This window comes from Neovison vison, chromosome 1, assembly GCF_020171115.1.
Source record: "Neovison vison isolate M4711 chromosome 1, ASM_NN_V1, whole genome shotgun sequence".
Classification (NCBI taxonomy): domain Eukaryota; kingdom Metazoa; phylum Chordata; class Mammalia; order Carnivora; family Mustelidae; genus Neogale; species Neogale vison.
In genome coordinates, this window is record NC_058091.1 from 116,648,284 (window position 1) to 116,667,564 (window position 19,281).

Sequence of the window (19,281 nt, forward strand, 5' to 3'; positions counted from 1 at the left end):
ACAAGAACAACACAGAAAGCAAAAGCCCAGAGCGGGCCCCTCCCACCAAGCAAGCTGCCCTCCCCCATCTCACTGAGACTGCACAACACTGTCTGCACCTCCAGGCCCTCCTCACCATCCAGCCTTGGCTCCTGGTGCTCCAAGAAGCCCCTCTTCAAACTGTCCCTCACAGGCACTCTGTCCTTGTTCCCATACACATGGGCCTGAGCCCTTGGCTCCATCTACTCCCCGCTATTCTGCCTTCCTCCCACAGGACCAGCTCAGGCCCCGCCCCCTCGTGAAGCCCAAGACCTCTAGCTCCTAGGTCCCTGCCTGCCTCCAGCAGTGGTGTCCCCAACACACAATCACGTATGGTCCTTCTAACATCTGTGCACCTCAGGACACCATTTGGTCTCCCCCCTGGATTGTGGACTCTTCTAGAGCTGGAACTCAGTCTGACTTACTGTATGACTCCGTGACCAGCTTGTGCTGAATGTGTACTAAGGACTCTTTAGTGACAGAGCCCCCATTAGCCAGCCCTGGAGCCCCATTTCCACCCACACCCTGGCTAAAGCTGCTGCAACCACACTGGCTTCCTCACTGGCCCAGGCACGCAGGCACTTCCACCTCCAGGGCCTGTGCACTTGCTAGCCTATCTTTTTGAAGTGTTCTTCCCCCAGATACCCAAATGGCTTATGCCTCCAACTCCTTCAAATCTTTACTCAAATGTCCTCAACTCAGGCTTCCCCGGGCCACCCTCTCTAATAGCACCCCAATAGCCCCTATTCCCCTTTCCTGCTAGACTTTTTGCCACGGTTTCTAATGGAAAATACAATCTACTCATTTGCTTTTAGTCTTTCTCCCTTACAAGGGAGATTTTTGCCTTTTGCTCACTGATTTTCCCACTATGCCTAAGATAATGCCTCATAGAATTATCTGATGAATGAATAAACTAAAGTGAAGGTAGGAACTACTTTATGGCATATAGATTTGCATTCCCTTCAGGGCCAAAGAGGGCCCCAGACACAATCTGGCCATCTCAAATTGCTTTCTCAAAGCCTTTTCCTCCAGGCCCCTACTCATGCGCCAGGCCCAACTGTAAACTACAGAGCCCTCAGTGCTTCTATTGGGTCCACAGAGACCATGAGGGAGGTAGCCAACTGGGGGACGGGCGGGTGCTGGCTGGCAAGGCAAAGCAAGAAAGCAGATGAGAGGTAGAGAAGTCACCGGTGTGGTCACCTGTCTCCTCTTCCAGTCGGGGGGATCTCTCCCCTTCGCTCTCACTACAGCTCCTGCTCCTTGGCCGTTTCCGGGAGTGCTGTTCATCATCGATGCTGGCCGGAGAAGCAGGAGAGCCCACTGCACCGTGGTCCTCGCCATTCTCCAGGGCCCTATCTGGGCTCCTCTGTAGCTTAACCCCATTCTTGGCCTTCTTGAAGAGGACTGAGGTGCGGCGGCCCACACCACTGAGTGGGGCACCAGCAGGGGCATCAGGGGCCATCAGAGATACTCTGTTGATGCCATTGTCACTGAGCAGGCATTGCAAGGGCTCACTCCCAATCTGCAGAGGGGATTTTTCCAAGAGCTCATCTTCTTCCACCTTTTTGGGCTTTAGGAATCGGCTTGGAGGTTTGCTATCATTTATGGGTTTCAGAGTAGGGGGATCTGGAGGCGAGTCTTGCTCGGACAAGGAAGGTGCAGGCCCAGTGGGCTCCAGGGTTGGTGGGGGAGGCAGTTTGGAGTCATCTGTTAGACAAAAAGAGAACCTGCTTGAACATTTTAGAAAAAGTCTGCCCCTACAAGCCAGATACTGACACTGATGACCAAGAACCAAAGGCATGGGCTATTACAAATCTTGACGCATATGCCAGGTCTCCTTGTCTGAGGCAAAGAGAATGGAGAATTAAGCTTTATCTACATTAATGACTCTAAACCATGTGTATTAGAATCACCTAGGAAGTTTCTTAAAAATTCCAGTGTCAAGGTCCTATCCCAGACCAACTGAAACTAAATCTCTAACTATGGGATATTTTTTTAAAAAGCTTTACCAGGTGAGTCTGATGAAATGAGTGTTACAAACCATTACTCCACACCTGAGAAAACTGAAAGCCAGCTGGCTTCGATCCTCAGGCAAGTTCAGCTTTACAGATTAAGAAGTACACAATGCGCATTCGACTCAAGTGTTTTCCCTTCTGCCAATGTATTTTGTCTCCTATCACCCAAGTAAAGCAAGTAGTACAAACAGAAAGAATAAGTTTACAAATGTGGAAAAATTAGAGCAAGTAAGTTAAATCAGTGGTTTCCAAACATGTCTGGTCATTTGCCACTGTGAAACTTTTAAAAATTACAACTTTCAAGCCACAGCCCAGACTTCCTTCATCTGACTCTTTGAGAAGAGAGGCCTGGGAATTTTGTTTTGAAACTCACTGGAAAAAGCTCTTCTGGCCAGTCACTGGGCAGGACTCTGCACTGCCACAGCCCAGGAGTGGGATACAAGTGGCATGCTGACTGCCACCTAAAGAATCAGAAAGAGTGACTGCTAAATGGGACCTCCCAGCCATGTCCTTATTCTTGGTCAACATAAAATAAAATGGACCATTTCTTGCAATTTGACCCCTTACGCTCTGGAGATAACCGAACCCTTCTAGGCTGTGTGGATGACAGATCATCCCCCCAAGCTGTAGGCTCAGCTCTGAGGACCTGTATGAGGAGTACAATTTTGTCCCCAATGAAGGGGAAGGATGGAAAGCAGCTCAGCTTTATGACTGGTGAGACTGGTGAGAAAAGACTCCGGACATCTTTTGCAATCTGGCCTTTCTGCTTGGGATAGGCCTGTAGACTTGGCCAGCTGGGGTCAAAGCCATGAGGTAGCTCAAGAAGCCAGACCATCTTTAGGGTCTTTCTTCCTTTTCTATTCTCCTACCCCACAACTTAATCTGCTCTAAGAGCCTATTTGCATGATGGCTCAAGGTGAGCTAAAATTTAACTATTATGTGCAATACAGTCATATCAGTTACAAAACACTATAATGCTTCCTTACCGGTTAGTGAAGACCTGCTGGGCCCCAGTCTCTGAAACTCCCCAAACCTGTCCACAATCTAGCAATTTAACATCCCCGTCAGTGGTCCCCAAGAACACACTCCAAAACAACAGCCAACAGCCACTCTGCTGACTTTTGGTCTCTACTGATTATTAAATATTTTGGATATCATCCCTGGATATACATGGAAGTGTGACCCCTCCAACAGTTTTTGCTTGCCCACAAGGGTCAGACCTAAGCTCAGGGAAGGATGCTTCCACTATGGGATTTCAGCTCAATCCTTACTCCGTTACATAGGCCTCCAACCCCCTGACTGCCCCGTCTCTCACCTCTGTCCCCATCGTCTTCTGGCTCCTCCTGTGGGGCCTGCTCCAGCACAGCCGCATCCCCCTGGGGCACTGCTGGCAGCTCCCCATTGGACACAGTCTTGTTCAGTGATGGTGGCTGTGGTGGTGGTGGTGGCTGTGCCAGCTTCTGCCGAAGGGCATTGATCTCCCTGCGCAGCAGGCGGACGCGGCGGGTCCGGGCCCCACTGGACCGCATGGCGCTCACCAGGTCCAATTTCTCCAGCAGCTCCTTCAGCTGCACCTCCGGGGACAAATGGGCCCGGTTCTCTGGGATGAGGATGTTGTCCACTGCCAGGGAGAAGGGAGGACAGAAGGGGCTGAAGGACCTGCCCAGCCCAGGGCAAAGGGAAGGGACTGAATCCTTCGGATGCAAAATGTTCTCCTGGAATGCTTGGGCCAGTGGCTTCTAGCAGTGTCACTGTGAGGCCTTGGCCCTGGTATCACCACCACCCAGAGGGCAGCCACAGGGACAAGGTCAGAATCTGGGAAACATCTGCAGGAAGCAGTTCACATCATAATTACAGGCTCCGTGGAGCAGGCACGAGGCAGCTTGGCAATCCCCCAGCCTGTGACTGGCTACTGCCACCAAGAAGCAGAGAGCAGGGACAGGCAGAGTGCAGGGCTCAGAAGCAATTCCGTTTTCCTGCTCCTCTACTTCCACTCCTCTGAAAGAGCCAGGCATACACTAGCATTGCACTCTCCCTGCTCCATGCTCCAAAGCCACAGGGAGGGCATCCAGAAGAGGAAGACCCCTTGTAAGGATTTAGCTTTTCAAACAGACAGCAAGTACCTGATTCCTTTCCTGCCACTCAAGAAATACTCAGTGAATTAGTTAAACTTTAACTCCTGAAACTACTGCAGCCACAAGCAGGTATATCTCAGCCTGTGCCTACTCTCAGCTCTCCTCCTCATGTCTACCCTATATAGCTCCGAGGCCCACCCTGATCCCTGGCTCTCTGGGCTCCATCCCTGTGCCTCCTCCTGGTCCCTCTTCTCCCCACCCATCCAGGCTTCTCACCGTCTTCCCAGGAGAAGCGGTAAAAGTCCTCCAATTTGGGTGACTCAGGCAAGTGGGTGCCCCTCTCGGGGTCATAGCCGATGTTCTCTGCCTGCCGCCGGGCATGCCGCAAAATGGCCCCTCCCAGGTCCCGCAGGCGGACAGCTGCTCGGTGGAAAATTGTGTCTTTAGCATTATACTTCATGCAGTTGGTAACTATAAGGTTAAAGTCCTCCTCAAACTCCTCCAAGGTGCGGTACAGGTGAGATTCCAGCTTCCGCCTCATAGTAGAAAAATCCATTGGCTTGGATATGAATTCCAGGTAATCTGGAACCTAAACATATAAAACCTGTACAATTACAATAACCATTTACTAGCCAAACAGATGCACCCTTCACCGGTACTCTTGCCTCCCCATTTTCTGGTTTGGCACGCTGGCTCAGGCAGAGCCCCAGGGCCCTGGTTCCCCCTGGCCTCCTGACCCCTCACCGTGGGCAAGTCTACTAGCTTTGCCAGAAACCCCCAGGTTTTGTCCACCCTATGGCCCAACCCCTTCCTGGCCTACTCAGACCCTGCTTCCGATTCAGGAGGGGCTCACTGCTCGGGAAGTGTAAGGGAACTTGCCTCACTCAGGTTGACAGGTTCGGCAAAGATGTGAGCTGGATCCTTCTCCTGCAGCAAGTCCAGTGTGGTCCTCAGCAGCACGTTGAAGGGCATCAGCTCTAGCTCCATGGCAGCCTGCTGGACCTTGACCTGTGGAGAAGGTGGAAAGAGATCAGGATATCCCTTGCAGAGAGGCACCCAACAACTTCTTGATAACTTAACCTTTGCCAATCATGTACAACAAATTTTCAAAGGACATAAGCTGACCAGTATATGAGGAGCAATCACCCAGCCCTTGGCCCAGAAATAATGACCAACAGCTACCACTTTGTGGCTGTTGTATCAAGCACCTATGTATCAAGCACCATACCAAAAACTTCCAATAATATGTTAACACTTTCATAGTCCTTCTTAAATGCCAAGTAACATTCTAAACATTTTATATGATATTTTATATAAATACAAGCATTTTATATAATATAATGAGGTAGGTACAGATGAGGCATTTTACAAAGAAGCAACTGAAGCACAGCGAGAGTAACTGGCCTGAGGCTACACAGCCAATAATGGGCAGAGTCGGGATTCAGTCCCAGACAGTCCAATTCCAGTGTGTGCTCCTGACTACTATGCCATGCTGCCTCTCTAGATTACCTCAGTTTATCATCACAATAACCCTGAGGGAGAAATGGCTATTATCCCCATTTTACAAATATGGAAACTGAGGTTTGGAAAGAGGAGGATGAGAAGTCACTAACCCGACAAGAAAGGATTTAAAGCCAGGTCTGACTTCATCAAAAGAGCACACTGATGATTTAAAATGCGACCTGGGCCAGAATTCTCACTTAGTATGCTGAGGTATCGATCCCACTGGCCCTTGGGGCATCTGAGTTGGCCGGGGATAACAAGGGCCTGGAGGAGTCCCTCCTCAGGGAGCAGCAGCCTTGTGCATTTATAGTAGTATGTTGCACAAATGAGATTTTCTACGTATGCCCTAACATTACAAGGTTGGGAAGCCATGGATGAGGCTATGAAATGTTCCTTCTTCCTGGTGACATCAAAACAGGCCTGTCTGCTTCCTTTTCCCTTTTACTTCCCTGAACTGGAGGCTCAGAACTGAAGCAAAGCTCAGCTGTGGGACCAGGCCTGAGATGGCACAGGCAGTTTGAATCCATGAAGTCCTGAGATGCCCTCCAAGCCACCCACACATGCTAGGTACAGCAAGAGCTGCCCAGTCTCTCAGAAGCCTGTAGCCTCTGAGAGAAGGGCTTGTGCTGGGGCTGAACAGTGAAGGAGGGTTTGGACAAAGAAAGAAAGGAACATCTTTAACCCAGGCCTCTGAAGCATACAAGTAACAGCTGCTATGCCTAGACTGAATAGAACAGTTTTGGCTTGTCATTCATTCAATTAATAGTATTTACTCTCTGCCATGTGCAGAGTGTGCCAGTGGACACTTCAGAGAGGCAAAGATGATTGATAATGATGAGGAGGACACCAGCTGACACTTCAATAGCCCCTATGATGTGCTAGGCACTGTTCTAAGCTCTTTATATATACTAATATATCTCCTCTTCACAACCTTAGGACATGGGTTCTATTATTCCCCCCATTTTACAGTCAAGGAAACTGAGGTATAAAGAGATTAAGCAACTTACCAATGTCACATGAGCACTAAGTGACAGAACCAGGACTTAAACTCACATCATCTGGTGGCACAGCTCATATTCCTAACTGCTGCGTTACACTACCTGCCTCAACGTTCCCCATGCTTAGATGCTCAGACCCTTCTTGTCTAAAGGTTGGAAAATTTCAATTAATCAAGACCATAAATGTTTTAAGGGCCAAGTGAAAACCCTTGGAAGCTCCCAGGCCAGCAGTGATGCCCAACAGAATGGCCTGAGAAGCTTTTCAAAATACTCAAGATCAGACTCTGTCTGAGATTTTCTGAGTCAGAAACTCCAGATAATATAATAAGCCTCTGCGTGAGGCCACCAGATGCTGAATCCCCATGGTTAGAAGCCATGTGCAGCATCATACCCAATACAGACTAGCAGGCCTTGGAGCATCCAGTGTGAGCGGGAAAGGGAGGAAGTGGACACCAGGCAGAGGTTCCTGGCTCTCCTGATGTCACACTGATAGTGGGAGAAAGAGATCTTGAACAAAAGACCTGAGGCTGGCAGCTCTTCCCCACCTGTTCCCGCTTGAGCTTCTCTCTTTTGCGAATCAGCTCAATCAGCAGCCGTGCCCGCTCCAAGTCATGACGGAGCTTCTGCCAGTATTTTAGCTCTTCCTTTACTGCACTCGTCTTCTCATCTTGCTCTCGCTGCAGGACGGAAGGGAAAGGAAGGAGGAGCTGGAGATCCGCTTCATGCCCGGAGTCCTCTCAGTGTTCCAGCCTCTCAGGGTCTCGAGAGGTAAGGGCCCTGCACCCTGGTTGAGCCACATTCCCGAGAACCCTTCTGCCCCCTCTCTGCCCCATGACTCCCTCCTGAGTTCCCCCAGCCTTGCAGCAACATTTCTTAACTTCCCCAAAATAACCACAGCTGGAGTGAGAGCTGGGACTGCTTTCCTGCCTCCTAAGGATGCCAGGGGGCAGCTGTGCCCCTTGGGGCTAGAAAGAGTTTCAGAAGGAAACTAACAGACACCTTGAGATGAAAGAATTTCACCCTAGAGCTGCCACTTGGCTAGAAAACAAAGTGAAGTTCTTACTACAAGCTTGTACTAACTAACTTGAACATACTTTAAAATACCACCAGCACCAAAAATCATGATTCCTACCATAGAAGAGGTTACAGTAGAGTTGGCCGAAAAAGAGGCACAGGGTTTGACACACAAGGGCATAGCAGTATAAACATAATAAAAACTCAAGAGATACACTGAATATAAAATGCTGAGAGGATATAAAATAGAGAGGATCTGAGTGTGTTGGAGAGGGCCAGGGAAGGCTTACCATAGAAGCAATCTTACTAGGGTTTCACATGGTGATGGACATAAGTGAACAAAACCAAGACCACAGGGAAGAAGTAGGAAGGCAGAATTAGTGATTCTTTGCTTGATGAAAAAAATAGCCTGGCCAGAGCAAAACAGCTAGAGAACCACAAAAGCCAAGGAATATCTAGGAATTCAGCTAGTAAGAAGCCTCAACTCCAGCAAAGCACCTGGATGTGGCCTGCCCGGAAAGGGGAATATATTCTGGAAAAGGAATATACTGGAAAATGGTGTGTAAGACAGTACCCGTCGCACAGCAAAGAAAGAATTAGAGGTGGAAGACTCCCTAGAAAGCTATTTCTGAAATTAAGGGGGTGAGGGGCATGGGTGAGCAGAGGAGCTGTAGCATGGGGACAAAGGACCACATACTGATAAACTCCTCCCAAAACAGCGTAAGAGCTGATTGACTGTGGCTTGTCATGGAGGAAAAATCAAAATTAACTCCAAGATGGGGAATGCCAGAGGTTAGGAGAGAGAAGGATCCATGTCAATAATGGGGAGGGGCCCCTGGATGGCCCAGTCAGTTACGCATCAGGCTCTTGATTTCGGCTCAGGTTATGGTCTCCTGGGATAGAGCCCCATGTTAGGCTCCTCACTCAGTGGGGAGTCTCCTTGAGGATTCTCTCCCTCTGCCCCTCTCCTTGCTCTCTCTTAATAAATCTTTTAAAAAAGGAAAAATACATTTACCAAGAGTAAGGATGATAATGAATTCAGCTTCCAATAACTGAATTCTAGGAAACAGTATCTACATGGACATCTGTGGGGCCCCTGCCCCAGAGGGACTGAGATCAGAAAAAAGGAATGAGGACAAGACAAGAAACATGGAGCTACTGCCACACTTACTTATAACTATGAGAGTGTAGGAGCTCTCCCAGCAAATGGGCAGCCAGTAGAGCCCCTGGGAATGTTATTACAGAGGAGTAAAAAGTCGGGTCAACACAAGGTACAGCCAGCCACATGGAGGAGGAGGGAAATGGGGTCACAGAGAAGCTCTAAGACGAGGTGATCCATGATGTCAAATGCAGCGCAATGGCCAATATGGTGAGAATGTGAGGTACGGCTTGCTGGGCTGGAAGGAGGTGCCTGATGTTCTAGGGGAGCCTACAGAGGAGCAGGCGGACCACTTCAAGGAGTGCAGACTTGCACTTCAGGACTTTAGGTAAAAAAGACAAAAGTGCAATCAAATAGAACTCAGAGAGCATAAGAGTCACATAAAAGACTGCTTCATCTCTGGGGTGGTGGTGTGGAAATATTAGAAGGCAGAAGTAATGGAGCAAGTGAAAATAGAAAAAGAACTAAAGATGGCTGAAAAACAAAACAAGAAAAAAAAAAAAAAAACCAGGTCTCCAACCAATTCAGTAAACGCTAAACGTGCAGGAGCTCTGTGGCTAAAAAGCTACCACAACTGGCCAGGCTCTGTGCTACAATTTAGATGGCATATTCATGTGTTTTCTACGAAACATTTTTTGGCAGATGTCAGTATAGTGTCTTAAGGAAAGTGCTCCTTGTCCTAATTCATGCAACCCGACTGCCTGGCCCTCATTCAACCCACTTCTTTCTTTCTGCCACATCTATGAAGTTTTCCCTACATATATGGAAAGCTGGGCTTGCTCTCTACTCTCCCCTAGAATTTGCTTCAAAGTCAAGCCTCCCCCATCTAGAAGGAGATGCTGTCTGGGCCCAAGAACTCTACATGCTGGAGGTCATGCCTGGGAGATGCCACCTGGAGGGGTGACCGCCTACAGGCAAAGGCTCTGCAGAGGGCTCAGGGAGGGTGCCCCAACCATCCCTCCTCCTCCTTCACACTCCACCTCCTCTACCCCTTCGATCACTTCACCTACCTGCTCGGCGTTTCTTTGGGACTGCAGGTGGGAGTGCAGGCGCCGGATGAGAGGGACACCATTCCGTGCCTGCCGCTTCAGTAGCCAGTAGTTGTGAAGCCGCTGTATGAATTGGTTTTTCCTCTGAAAGGAGAGACCACTACAGATCTTGTTCAACCTTGAGTAGAGGCACAGGGAAGTGAAAGAAAAGGTCAGTGGGCAACCCTGATTACAGCCTCCTTTTAAACCCCGTTTCATTTCTGAACCTTATATATAAAGGAAGAATAAAGTGGCCAAATGCCTCACCTCAGAGAAAGGCTTAAAAAAAGACAGCAAAGTTAAGCAGCTCAGATTCAGCATGAGATAGATGTATCACTTGATTTTCCATCTCCTACCTTATAGTCCTGATTCTCCAAAAGAACACTTTTCCAGGAATCCTGTTTCCTACGGTCTTGGATCCTGAGAAACAGGCCTGTGCCCTGAACTCTTGATAAAGGCAGCAAAAGAGAGCAGGGACTTTAGTAAACCATGGGCAATGTGGTCACTACTTCCTCTGCCCTGTGGCTGAGGGTCCCCCCAGATCAGGGAATAATCCACAGGCAAGCTGGAAGGGAAACTACTAGAAGTACACCAGGCTACTGCTTTCTGAGCTCAGATGCAACATCTTGGAGCTGTCTGACCTCTGGTTTTTCATGAAAGATCTCAGCAGCTTAAAAAGGTCTAATTTTGAACGAAAAGAAAAAAAAAAGTACTGGATAAGAGGATGGAGAATCTGAAAACTTAGCTGGCTAAACTAACCCAATAGAGGTTGTAAGGTCAGGATTTAAGCCAATAATACGTGGGGCAGCGGTGGGGGGGGGATGGTGGGAGAGGTGGGAGTGAAAGGGGTAGGAGTTAATGAGAGCCTGTAATCTTTATCCTACTAGCCCTGTTGTAAGATTGGTAACATTAGTCTCACAGTAACAAAAGATGGAAAGGCAGCTTAGGAACAGAGGCTGGATGAACTGTCAAAGTCACTAATGCAGCTAAGGAAGCTGAAGGAGCTGGATGGGATGTGAATCGATGATCTCTCTGCTATAGCATCCTGTGTCCCAAAGTTGGCTCTCCACAGAGGAAGCAAGGCCTCTGTGCCCCTGTTGGGTTTCCTCCACTTTTTCTCTTCCTCTCACTCCACTGAGAGGAAGGTAAGTGTGGCTAAACAAGAAAGTAGAAGCTAAAGATGGGCATGGTGGGCTGGACATTGCTCACCCAGGCCCTATGCCTTTCCACAGTCAGACATTCCTGCCCCAAAGCCAAGCTTACGAAATCAAGGCCTAGGCCTTTCCCCAGAGAACAGATCCCCCACCAATGCCCATGCCAAGCACACCTGCCCAGATGCAGGCAGTCCCCTCCCTCTACAACCTCTTGGCCATGGAGGGTTCCCACAGCATCTGTGCAGGTAGGAAAAAGAATAATAAAACAGCAGCAGCAGCAGTAGCCACCGTTTATTGAGCGCTTACTATTTACCAGGCACTGTGCTAAGTGCTTTACTTATACCATCTCATTTATTTCTCACAACAACCCTATGAGACTCATTTACAAAGAAATAAGGCTTAAAAAAGTAACCTGCCAAAGGTCACACAGGTAATAACAGGAGCATTCAAAGCAGGTCTGTCTAGTTTTTTCTTAGCCAGCATGCTATGCTGGCCCCTGCAAGATACATCTATCAGAGCACACACAACAACCAAAAAAAAAAAAGTCTAGTCACAGGACACAGCCACCCTAAGAATGTTACTAAGCACGGACCGGCTCAACAACAGGGAAGAGTGTAGCCAAAAACAGCTCTGTGAAGAAAAGACGGTTCCAGTTGACTGAATTGTAACTCCAGCCATGGATTGCCACAAGAGCCTCTCCCCTCCTACTCTTTCCACACCTGTGCCTCCTTCCCAGACTGACAAGTCTGGGTGTGTGCTCCCCTTACAACAACTCATTCCCTGCTATCCTCCAGCACACTTTCCTCCCTATCCTTTTCAACAAGAGAAAAGGGCCAACAGGAACAGAGCCTGGAGGCATCATGAGTCCCAGCCTGTGGTTAGGTTCTATGCTTCCCACCTGGTTCCAGCCCTTTGAACAGGACTTGGCATATAGTAAGTGCTCAATAAACAACTCATTGAATGAACAAAGGAGTGAACAACTTTACCTCCTGTGGCAGCAGTTTCTTCATCTGGGGGTGTGGGAGAAGGTGCAAGGACTACATTAGATCAATAATCTCCAAGATTCCTTCCTGTTCTAATACTGTTTACTTTCTAAAGAATATCACCCTTCAGATGAGCATCCACTGGGAAATCTTTCTGGTCTTTTGCTTTTCTGCCCTCCAACAACTACTTCATTGATGGTTAAAAATAGGTACAATGGTCCCTCTATAGACTCAGTAGGGAGCAAGGTGGCTTAGCTACACAGCTGAATCGAATGAGCCTCTTTCCCCTAAATCTAAAAGCTTCTCAAGAAGAGAAACAGCATGTCTTCCCCACACCACCACCCCCTCACATAAAGCCCCCATCATTCCCAGAACAGAGCTTTCGGACAAGAGACATCCATACTGACCCCCTGAAACAGTGGTTCTCAGTCCTATCCCCACAGGGGTTTTTGGTAACATATGTGGGGAGTGTCTGAGTTTGTCACAAAGCCCATGCAATGAGGGAGGGGACGCAAATGGCACTTACAGACAAAGATCAGAGATGCTAAACATTGAGAAAGTATAGGACTGTCCTAATAATGAAGAATTGTCCTGTCCCAAATGCCACTTGTGCACCTGTTGAAAAATACTGTTTTAGACACCCTTCACCTGGGTTTCTAAGCAACTAACTGTCTCACCTTGAAGCAAATGAAACACATTGCTCTCAGGGCATAATCAAAACCACAAACCAGACCAGGGACCAAAGGAGAAGTCTAAATTTGACAGCACAGAAGAGAACAAACGTTCGCCAACCATGCTTGGGGAATGAAGTCCTGGCTCAGGACCAACACCAGCCCAAGAAGAAACCCTCGGTCCATGGGGAGCCCTCCTGGGCAGGCTTACCTATAAGAGGGTATCTGTGGGACAGTGACCATGGGGACAGTGGAGGGCGTATCTCGGCCCACTTCCTCCGGCTCCTTCTTGATCTTCTGCTTCAAAGTCATCTTGTTCTTCTTGGGCACCCCCTTGAGGGGGCCACCCACCCCACCTTGGCCTTCATCTTCCTCCTCCTCTTCCACCTCTTCCTTCTCTTCTTCCTCTCCACAACCTTCCTTCAGCCCTTCCTCATCCCCAGTCTCACTGAGGCTCCCAGGGGAGTCCCCCTTCCTCCTACCAGTGGCAGCTCCTGGTGGTGAATGGGCCTCACAGTAGGCAGTCTTGCGTACTGTGAAGATGGTGCCGTTGAGGCTGGTCTCACGCATGGGCTCGATCTTCATGAAGAGCCCAGCCCGCTGTGCACATGTCACATGGAAGGCTGTGTAGCAGTTTACCTTATGGCACTGGATGGCTGCCCCCAGCCCCTTCTGCTTGCAGATATAGCAGGTGAGTTTCCAGCGGGCAGGTGGGATGTTGTCGATGCCCTCAATGGGCTCCAGGAACACGGTGTTAGCGAAGCAGACTTCAGGGATCCAGATGGCACACACCACGTGTGCCCAGTGCCCATCGCTGGTCTGTTTGAAGGCGCCACCCTTATTGGGGCAGAGGACGCAATCCACAGGCCGGGAGGGAGACTGCAGGCAGCAGCGGCAGAGCCACTGGCCCTCAGGGATGTAGGGGACACCATAGCACTCCTGGTGTACAGCCAAGTTGCAGATGTCACAGAAGAGAATGACGTTGCTGTTGTGGCATTCATCGTCCAGACACACACAGCAAAAGGCGTCTTCGTCAATAAGCGACTGCTGGGCCCCACTGCTGCGACTCTCCAAGTAGGACTCCTTCTCAAGCCGGTCTACCAGCAGCTCAAAGGTGTCTGCTGACACCAAACTGTGCCCATCTACACGCCGCTTCTCATTCACCATGTCCAGCCAGGCAAGGTCCTCCTCATCCATGTCATACTCTACCTCTGCATCCAGGTCTTCGGGTGGCTTCTCGATGTAGCGGTAATAGGCAGCAGGCAGCGGGGGGGCTTCTGGCTGGCTGCCTGAGTCCACCATGCGAAAGCTGGGTTGTGGGAGGTGGAAGGAAGTGCCGGACGCATGCTTGGAACAGGATTCCTTTTTCTTGCCCTTGGAGGAAGGCTTTTTGGACTTGCCAGGGAACTGAGGCTGCTCACTGTTTTCCTTGTTGCTGTTGCATTCGGTGATATCCTGGGCGGTCAGCTCATCCTCTGTGATGATCTTGAGTGGGTCATAGATGCTAATTCGATGAAGGCGTCCATCAATGTCCACCTCGACAATCCGCTGGGCCTGGGCATATGTCAAGGTTTCCCGAGTAGGCGAGCACTTCAGACTGTAGGGGGATGGGGAGCGCCGGCCCTCGGCATTCTGCCGCGACTTCCGGCGAGGCTTCCTCATGGCACCAGGGAACCAAGGGAACAGGCCTAAGGAGAAACCAGGAGACTGGGCTAAAGGTTCAGGCATGCACTCATTTACCCTTCCACCTGAGTGGCCACCAAGAAAGAAGACTGTCCCTTCCCTCTGTCTGAACATCCTGTCCCTCAGACATCCACACAGCTTGCTCCTTCAAGTTTGTTTATTTGGTTTGTTTTTTTTTTAAACAAATACTGCTTCTCAGTGAGAGCCTCTCCCACCACTCTTCCCTAAAACTGCAAACCTCTTTCATCCTGCTTTACTTTTCACTATAACACTCACAATTTTTTATTATGACTATGTTACTTGCCTATTTATCATGAATGTTCGCTTCCTTCCATTAAAAATGTAAGCTCAGTTGGGCACCTGGGTGGCTCAGTGGGTTAAGCCTCTGCCTTCAGGGGCACCCACTGGGTGGCTCAGTGGGTTAAGCCTCTGTCTTCGGCTCAGGTCATGATCTCAGGGTCCTGGAATTGAGTCCTGCATCGGGCTCTCTTGCTAGGCAGGGAGCCTGCTTCCTCCTCCTTCTCTCTCTCTCTCTCTCTGTCTCTGCCTGCCTCTCTGCCTACTTGTGATCTCTGTCAAATAAATAAAATCTTTAAAAAAAAAAAATGTAAGCTCTGTGAGGGGAAATATTTTTGTCTATCTTGTTCACTGCTGTATCCCCAGGACCTGGAATGGTGCTTGGCTCTTAAGTAAGCACTAAATAAGTATTAGTTGCATGAAAGAAATGCAACATGCCTGCCTGATCCCTGCCCTCCAGGTGCTCCATCAAATTAAAGGGACAGAAAAGTAAAGAGATCATTACAGTACAACATGGGGAGACACCTAAAGTTTTAACGATATACGTAAGGCTGTGGGATAGCTAACTATGGAAGAGGAAGGAGAGGTCAAGGGCTCAGAAAAAAAGAAAACAAGAATAATATGCACTTGCAAGCTCTGTACATGACCAGTGGCCCCATCATAGGATCAAAAGCTCATAGGTCTAGAGCCCTCTCCCAACCCATCTTACAATGATCAAAAAACCCTATCTCCTGACCACACCCAGAAGTGAAGAGGCAAAGGCACCTGAAATGTCTACTATGTGGAATCTAAAGACTTCAAACTACAGTATGCAGGGTTTTCTCTGGAAATCAATAGCATTGAGGATGTACTGACTAGTACATCTCTAAGCAGAAACACTGGAAGCTCTGGGAGTGGCCCCAAGTGGTACTGAGTTTTAGGTGGCCTATCTGGGACCTTCACTGGACCTACAGCCAACGTGACTGGGAATACACCTGAGGTAAACTCTCAAAGCATTCTTTTACCTCAAAAATTCCTCTCTCCCCAAATACTTACATCTAATCTACCCTTGTATAGCAAGGATAAAGCCCTGAAGTTTCCCACATCACTCTTTGGGTAAAGGGAACTATGACAAACCCGTAAGGAGCTGTGGTAGCAGTTACTGAGGCCATCACTACCAGGAAAGACATTAGGGGATATGGTGCCCCAAGGTGTGGGCAGAGACCTGGAAAGGTACGCACAGTGAGAGGATTTCAAAGAGAAAAAGAGTTTGTCACCTCGGTTGCAGGATCTACCATTTTATCTATGTAGTAGAGATGATGATAATTTAGCACACTTTTGCAAACTATAAATCCCTTTTACTTTTTAAAAAAGATACTTTTTTTTTTTTTTTTTAAATTTCTAAGTAATCTCTACCCCCACTGTGGGGCTCGAACTCAACTCTGAGATCAAGAGTTGCATGCTCTACCAACTGAGTCAGCCAGGTGGCCCAATCCCTTTTACTCTTAAAATTTCTCTCCACTAGTTTGGGAGGCAGAATAGCTTTTATCATCTCCATTTTACAGGTGAAGAAACAAGCTCAGAAAGGTGTCACTCAACCCAAAGGTAGCTGAGTGATAAAGCTACAGTTCAAACCTAGATGATGGGTTGAACTCATTTCACTGGGAAGAACACCACAGAGATGCCATGGTCTAGAACGAAATCAGTCTCTGGGGCACTCCAGGTGCTAATCTTGGCCCTGTGTGACCTGGAGAAAGTCACTTAATCTCCCTGTGCCTCCAGACTCCACAATAAAATGAGAATAAAATCTACCTTTTAGGGGTTGCCATATGCTAATAAGGTTTATTAACACCCTTATTTAAAAGGCTTTCCAATCCCAAAGTGTGACTGAAACAAACAAAAAACAACTTGGCTGAGGAACAGGGCCAGGCAGGGACACACCCCAATGGGGACAAAAGGCAACAGAATCATCACAGCAATTCTGTCCAGGTTCCAGAGGCCCTTGGCCACTATATGCCTGACAAATGTCAACTTCCTGGGGGTAGTCCCAGCCAAAAGACCTGCTTCATTGTCCCCACGCCCTCCCGGCCCTCCCCTCGTGGGAAGGGAGATCCTTGCAAAGGTATGAAAATCTACCTCAACACTAACCAGAAATAGTTTAGACAGAGGGTATGGAGCCTCCTTTGTTAAAGCGCTGTATATTCTTCCTCCCTACCTGCTACCTCCTTGGCAGCCTGGGTTAGCCCTCATCCAGGCACCAAGTATCTGTGGAGAACCTCTTGAGTCGTACCCCTGCCTCTAAACACTGGAAGGGCAAATTCTGGAGGGAAGGGCTCCTGCTGAGGAAATGAGTTTCGCCCACAAGGAGCTTACAGTCCAGTTTTTTTGGCGGGATTTTCTCAACCCACAAAGCCGTTCCCACAAACACCTCCAAATACCCCCAACACCCCCGGGGTCTCCTCAGCACCCCTAAGCCCCCACTCGCCCATCCCACCCAGGTCCCCAAAGAACGAGGAGTTTCTGCAATTAGGCTGTATCCCCTGCACCCCCACGAGAGACTCATGAGACAGGGGAGAGACCCAGCCAAGGGTCTTGCTCCTTTAAAAGGGCACCTCTTCCAGAAGAATCTTGACCCTTTCGAGGAGAAAGGAGGGAAATAACATCTCCACCCCTGAGGGGAGGGGGCGAGAGCGCCAGAGACAGACTGACGCGGAGTCCGACCCGCAGACAGAGAAAGCTAGCGCCAGCGAACCAGCGGGGCAGAGAGGCGGGCGCCCATTGGTCGTCTCACCTGCCCGTCAGGAGGAACCTGGGGTGCAAGGGACGCTCAGGGGGTGGAACACTCCTCTGGTCTGACCAATCGGAGAACATGGCGGGGGCGGAGCTCGGCGGCTCGCCAGCCAGGGCCGGGGGGGGGAGGGAAACAAGATGGCGGCTGCGGGAGGGGGTCCTCGCTTTTCAGCTCCCCCCTCACCCGCCTTCTTCTTCCCCGCCGCCGCCCTCGCTCCAGGAGAGCGCTTTCGCGCCGCCCCCGCCCCGCTCGGGAAGCCCCCTGCTTCTCTCTCGTCGCCCCCCCACCCGCGCAATCCCTGGTCCCCGTAGGCCCCGCTGCCCCCTCCCTCGCTCTGTCCGGCCCCGCTGCCACCCCCATTACCTCAGCCGCCGGCCCGGCCCCACCGTTCGGGGCCCCTGGGCGCGGGCGGGCCGGCCGTCGAGCAGGTCGGCGCGGCCCGGGGAGCGGAGCGCGACCTCCTCCCGCGCTGGCCTCCGCGGCCACCGCCGTGCCCCCTCCCGGCCCGCGCTGGGGCCCCGGCCCGGCTGCCGCCGCCGCTCCCGGGGGAGGAGGGGGAATGAAGCCGCTGCCGCCGCCGCTGCCGCCACGGAGCCCGGCCGAGGGGAGGGAGGGATCAGCCCCCAGGCAGGATCCGCCCCTCCGGCCTCCCCCCCGCCACCTCCACCCCTTCCCTCGCTCCCTCCCTGGCTCCGCGGGCTCTCCCGCTGAACAGGAGCTAGAGCGCGAAAGAGGGGGGAACGGGAAGAAAATCCCCCCGCCCGTCCCCGGCGCGGCGGCGGCCGGGGCGGCGCGGAGAGGAGCGCGGAGCCGCCGCCGCCACGGGGCACCGTCCCCGGCTCGGCCTCACGGTGGCGGTGCGGACGCGGCAGGGGCGCGGAGCAGAGACGGGGTCTGCCCCCGCCGCGGCCAAGGCTCACCCCAGCCAAGCCTCCGCCGCGGGGCGAGCCCCACAAGGGAGCGGGGACGTTGGGGTCTGCTTGGGAAAGATGGGGATTCCCTAACTCTTTAGAGTGCCCAGTTGTCCCCTCCCCCTGTCCCTGCGGAGGTGACTACGGTTTGGGGCAACGAACCCCCTCCCGGAGCTAGAGGGCTCCCCCAGAGGTTAAGCCTGGGCAGTCATTGGAGTCAAAACCGGCCTGTAGTTTTTTGAGGTGCAGGTGCCTGCATTACTCCCAGAAAGTCGCCCTTCCTCCCCGGCCGTGCTCTGGTCCGGAGGACAAAGGTCTAGCGCTGTCCATCCCCTCCCCCAGTGAGGGCAGCAGGAAAAGACCCTCTGTTGTGTACAGGTGAGCGTCTTGTTCCCCGTAGGACATCCTTCTTAAGAAACAGACCTGACTTTTCGTTATGTGCTATTCTCTCCCTTATGTGTTTAGAAAGAGTAAACATAAAAGTTTGACAGTCTACTTAAGGACGTCTGGTAACTCGTTTGTCACTGTAGACATGGGAAACACTCTCTCCTTAAACCTGATTTGGCTAGGAATCGGTTAATTTAATGCAATAAGCGGCTGTCTAAAAGACTTGACAAATGGCAACTTCAGACTTTCAGATATAATCAGACTGGCTTTGTCTCCATAAGTATATTTAAGAAGAGGAGACGACTTTGCCACCCCCCCCCTTTCGCCTATAAATCAGAAAGCTTACCTCATATGACTGAAGTCTTAAGTACCAATATTTAATGATGTGTGTAAAAGATGTATGGATAGACTGCCTTTAAATGTGAAGATGAATGACATATTTTGAAAGCGTTTCCTCTGCCCGCGCTGGTGGTGTAGCTTGGTGAAGCTTCTCACAATTTCTTGCTTGGTTCTGATGATCAAGGACACCGATTCTAGAGTCAGAGGATGAAAGATAGTCTTAGGATGCAAGTCTTCCAAATGTTTAAACGGAGCGTATTGCGACTTTTGAAGTAT

The 19,281-nt window shown here is 50.4% G+C and overlaps 1 protein-coding gene across 5 annotated transcripts in view; it reads right to left on the minus strand.

Annotated features, from left to right (window-relative positions):
• Window positions 1-19,033, minus strand: part of BRPF3 (bromodomain and PHD finger containing 3) — a 35,713-nt gene extending 16,680 nt beyond the window's left edge. For 2 of the 5 annotated variants that reach the window (XM_044254797.1, XM_044254802.1), the window contains exons 1-8: window positions 17,369-17,479; window positions 12,830-14,306; window positions 9,793-9,949; window positions 7,155-7,286; window positions 4,988-5,116; window positions 4,385-4,697; window positions 3,349-3,654; window positions 1,219-1,725 (exon numbers count right to left, since the gene is read on the minus strand). In XM_044254797.1, coding sequence (XP_044110732.1) covers window positions 1,219-1,725; window positions 3,349-3,654; window positions 4,385-4,697; window positions 4,988-5,116; window positions 7,155-7,286; window positions 9,793-9,949; window positions 12,830-14,280 — 2,995 coding nt within the window. In that variant the 5' untranslated portion in view covers window positions 14,281-14,306; window positions 17,369-17,479. Of the gene's footprint in view, window positions 1-1,218; window positions 1,726-3,348; window positions 3,655-4,384; window positions 4,698-4,987; window positions 5,117-7,154; window positions 7,287-9,792; window positions 9,950-12,829; window positions 14,307-17,368; window positions 17,480-17,731; window positions 17,789-19,012 lie in introns of those variants that run through there. The other 3 variants (XM_044254793.1, XM_044254790.1, XM_044254788.1) reach the window with 3 other exon arrangements.
• Between the last annotated feature and the right edge of the window lie 248 nt (window positions 19,034-19,281).